Below are 4708 nucleotides of genomic sequence, written 5' to 3'. Positions count from 1 at the left end.
GCAATTCTCCTGTCTCAGCCTTCCAAGCAGCTGGGATTACAGTCATGCGCCACCATGCTCAGTTAATTTTTGTATTTTTTAGTAGATGGGATTTCACCAGGCAGGCCAGGCTGGTCTCGAAATCCTGACCTCAGGTGATCCACCCGCCTCAGCTTCCCAAACTGCTGGGATTACAGGCGTGAGCCACTGCGTCAGGCAGGAACCACTTTTGTACATAACAAAAGGGCTGAAGTTGAAGGATGTTTATAAGGAAAATAGAGTGTAAAAATAATAATAATACATACTACAGTTCAGGATTGTTCTACATGTTTTACATATATTAACTCATTTGTTTGGATACACTTGCCTTGCCCTATCATTGGCAATGATGTTCACAAAGTTTTAATATCTGACTTTACTTAAACATTTTTATATTTGTAATCTGCCACAGACATCCTATTTACATTTACCTGGTTAAGATTGCCTTAGTGGTGGGCACTGGCACAGCATGGGGCATCGTGGGGTTGTCATGGCGGAATTGCAGCAGCTGCAGGTGCAGGAGATGGTAGACTCTATGGTGAAGGGTCTGAAGAGAGAAAACTTCCAGAAGATGCAAAGTCTCTTGTTACAGTGCAGTGCCAGCTGTGGTGAGGACAGCCAGGTATCCATGCAGCAGGTGCATCAGTGCATCAAGCACTGCCATGTGCCTCTGGCTCAAGCCCAGATCTTGGTCACCAGTAAGTTGGAGAAGTTCCAGGACCACCTGGCCTGTTGCACTACGTATTGCAATAACAAAGCCAAAGATTCAATAGATGCTGGGACTAAGGAGCTTCAGGTGAAGCAGCAGCTGAACTGTTGTGCGACCAAGTGCGTAGATGACCACTTGCACCTCATCCCAACCATGACGAAGAAGATGAAGGAGACTCTTTTATCCATTGGGGAATAAAAGTCTTTGCCAGTGGCCATTGGGGCTGAGGGCAAGAATATATTTTCTATAAGGCCTTGGGAATTTTAGTCTTTTAAGCAAAGTTTATGAATGAAGAAATTAAGGATGGCAACAAGTGTAAGACATGTGCCACTTGCCCCTGGACACTGGTTCTTTTATGTTTCAGTCCTAAAAAGTGAAATGGGAAAAAGTGCTGCTAAAATGGGTCAGAGATATTACAGGAGCTTTTAGAGCCTATGTTTTCTGTGGCTAGTGCTTATCCTGGCAGTAAAGATCTCTCCTTTAACAAGCCCTCCAAGGTACCCAACTCTTGTTACTACACAGATACCAACAGGCTGGCAGGTTAGAGTTGATGGAATTTGAGGAGAGATAATCTATCTTTCTTGCCAACATCCTGTTTGCCAGAAGTGTCACACCATTTTCTGTAAGGTGTGAAACAAAATCCATGAGGTCACTAATTTAGAATGGGAAAGAAAATTTGTGGGTCTTTGTTTTCTTGATTTTGTGTAATTTATACAAGAGTATACAATTTGATTTTAAGATCTGGAATTGGGAAGGAGAGTAGTTTCGTAAGAATGTGGAAGAGTTGCTTATGGATCCCCATTTCTGGTCATCAGGATGTGGATGTGCATTTCTTAAAATTATTCCGTGTTGCATCTTCCAGCCTGGAGACCATGCAAAAACATGAGAGGTGACGACACACTAATTATGGGAAGCAGAGCTTCCGTCTTACTGGCTGATGGTGCCTGAGGCTGTGTGTAGGAATATGACAGGACAATCCTGCAGTAACACTTACCCCTCGAAGAGAAGGGGATTTTGATTGTGATATATACTAGTATCTAGGAATGAACAGTAAAAGAAGAACAGTTAGCTAGTTGCTTATAAGAGAGTTATGAAGTACTGGGTTTGGAAAAACCTGGTTTTAATAGGAAGAGAATGAGATGAAAGCCTAAACCGAGCATTGCTTCCTTGGTTCCTGGATTAGTAAAGCCCATTTGAGACAAACCCCAGGCAACAGGAAATTGAAGGGAGAAGAAGGAAACACTGGCCAGGGTGAGCTGACTCCCTTAGAGCAAAGGAGACGAAGCCCCCATTACCAAATACCATTTTTGCCGGGGGCTTTCGCAACTTGCAGTGTTCCTGCCCTGGCATGGCACCTTATTGTTTTGATAGCAACCTCATTGTATTTTCACCAACTGATTATTGAAATGATAATATAGCCTGACCATTTGCTATTTCCAGGTTGTGATATATTTTCCTAGTGGTTTGGTTTTAAAAATAAATAAGATTTAATCCCCTCGTCCGTGCTGCAAAGAAAGATTGCCTTATTCATTGCTAAAGAACTATATATCACTTTTTGGAAGTGTGTGTTGTTTTCTATTTTTGGCAAACCAGGCTTTTTGTTTTGTTTTGTTTTGTTTTGTTTTGTTTTGGTTCAGAATTGCCACTGATGATCCTTCTTGCAATACAAACTAAAACTAAAAACAGCTACTGTTCAGGTTTATAAAATAAGTGTCATGCAGGCTTACTCGTCAGGGAAAAGATAGAATAACTTCTTTTCATTTTCTTTATTCTTAGAAGAGTTTTGCATAAAGAAATTTTTAAATATTTGAGATGCTTTTCACCCAGAAGAGGTATTGTTTAAATTGGGGTTTGTGACTAATTTGTTTCAATTAAAAATACTTTAATATCAATATCAAATGCCTCTTAAATGATACGATCTCTGTTACCATATGTGGCAGTTTGCTGTACATACTAGCTATTTAAAACAGATGTAAGTAAAACAAGATTTGTTTGGGAGGAATAGGGTTTCTCCAGAGTAAAGAATACGGAGACCAAATGGAAATGTGCTTGCTTCACTGCACATGGTTTCTATACTTGGCTCTGCTGGCTTCCCATTTTATGGTTACCAGATTTATATCCTTTGAAATTATGGACATTGGATCAAATCCTCATGTTGGAAAACACTCTAAGGTAACATTAAATGAGCATGTGATTTGAATAACCTACAATTTTCACACACGTTTTGATGACCAAAGTCAAAATATTTCCCATAAATGCTGTAAATTTGCTAAAATTTTATACAAAGCCCCTACAGTGTAATAACACAAAGAAACTTTGTTTACTAAAAAAATCTGAAATACATAGTTTTTGGACTTTATTTTAAACAATTTTTAAAATTTTGTATTTTTATAGTATTTAAGTTTGTTGTGTTTCTAATTTCTTCTAAAAATAATGGGGTAGATATGCAGAAAGTGCAGTCTTGTCACACAGGTATACATGTGTCATGGCAGTTTGCTGCACCTATTGAACTGCCCTTGATAAGTTGCCTCCCCTCAGCTTCCACCCCTCAACAGGCCCTGATGTGTGTCCTTCCCCTGTGTGCCTGTTTTCTCAATGTTCAACTCCCATTGATGAGTGAGAATATGCAGTATTTGGTTTTCTGTTGATGGCTTCTAGCTTCATCCATGTCCCTGACAGGGACATGATCTCATTCCTTTTTATGGCTACATAGTATTCCATGGTATGTATGTGCCACATTTTCTTTATTCAGTTTTTTATTGATGGGCATTTGGGTTGGTTCCATGTCTTTGCTATTGTAAATAGTGCTGCAGTACTATTTACAATAACAAAGTCCTAAAAGACACATACATTTGCATGTGTCTTTATAGTGGAATGATTTATATTCCTTTGAGTATACACCCAGTAAAGGGATTGCTGGGTAAAATGATATTTCTGGTTCTAGAGCTTCAAGTAATCTCCATACTGTCTTTTACAATGGTTGAGCTAATTTACATTCTCACCAACAGTGTAAAAGCATTCCTATTTCTCTGCAGTCTCACCAGAATCTATTGTTTCCTGACTTATTAATAATCACCGTTCTGACTGGTGTGAGATGGTATCTCATTGTGGTTTTGATTTTCATTTCTCTGATGATAGCAATGATGAGCTTTTTTTCATATGTTTGTTGGCCACATAAATGTCTACTTTTGAGAAGCATCTGTTAGTATCCTCTGCCCACTTTTTGCTGTTTTTTGTTAATTGTAAATTTAAGTTCCTTGTAAATTCTGGATATTAGACCTTTGTCAGATGGGTAGATTGCAAAATTTCTCCTATTCTGTAGGTTGCCTGTTTGCTCTGATGATAGTTTGTTTTGCTCTGCAGAAGCTCTTTAGTTTAATTAGATCCCATATGTCAGTTTTTGCTTTTGTTGCCAATACTTTTGGTTTTTTTGTCATGAAGTCTTTGCCCATGCCTGTCCTGAATGGTATTGCCTAGGTTTGCTTCTAGGGTTTTTATGGTTTAGGGTTTGACATTTAAGTTTGCACTCCATTTTGAGATAATTTTTGTATAAGGTGCAAGGAAGGGGTCCGGTTTCAGTTTTCTGCATATGGCTAGCCAGTTTTCTCAGCATTATTTACTAAATAGGAGATCCTTTCCCCTTTGCTTGTTTTTGGCATGTTTGTCTGACATCAGATGGTTGCAGACGTGTGGTGTGATTTCTGCTGTCTCTGTTCTGTTCCATTGATCTATATGTCTGTTTTGGTACCAGTGCTATCCTGTTTTTGTTACTGTAGCCTTGTAGTATAGTTTGAAGTCAGGCAGCCTGATGCCTCCAGCTTTGTTCATTTTGCTTAGGATTGTCTTGGCTATATGAGGCCTTCTTTGATTCCATGTGAGATTTAAAACAGTTTTTTCTAATTCTGTGAAGAATGTCAATGGTAGCTTGATGGGCATAGCACTGAATCTGTAAATTCCTTTGGGCAGTATGACCATTTTCAC

At 39.0% G+C, this 4708-nt stretch overlaps 1 protein-coding gene across 1 annotated transcript; it reads left to right on the top strand.

Moving 5' to 3' along the window:
• The first annotated feature begins 508 nt into the window (after positions 1-508).
• Positions 509-925, top strand: LOC108301096 (protein FAM136A-like). Its single transcript, XM_037737045.1, has one exon. The coding sequence runs from the start codon at positions 509-511 to the stop codon at positions 923-925; it is 417 nt and encodes a 138-aa protein (XP_037592973.1).
• The last annotated feature ends 3783 nt before the right edge of the window (positions 926-4708 follow it).

Source organism: Cebus imitator, unplaced genomic scaffold, assembly GCF_001604975.1.
Source record: "Cebus imitator isolate Cc_AM_T3 unplaced genomic scaffold, Cebus_imitator-1.0 Scaffold32, whole genome shotgun sequence".
Classification (NCBI taxonomy): Eukaryota; Metazoa; Chordata; class Mammalia; order Primates; family Cebidae; genus Cebus; species Cebus imitator.
Note: the sequence above shows the minus strand (reverse complement) of the source record. Positions and strands in the feature narration are given on the sequence as shown.

Excerpts from the sequence above, each read along its gene's own strand:
- LOC108301096 (XM_037737045.1), top strand. The coding sequence starts at position 509 with ATGGCGGAATTGCAGCAGCTGCAGGTGCAGGAGATGGTAGACTCTATG.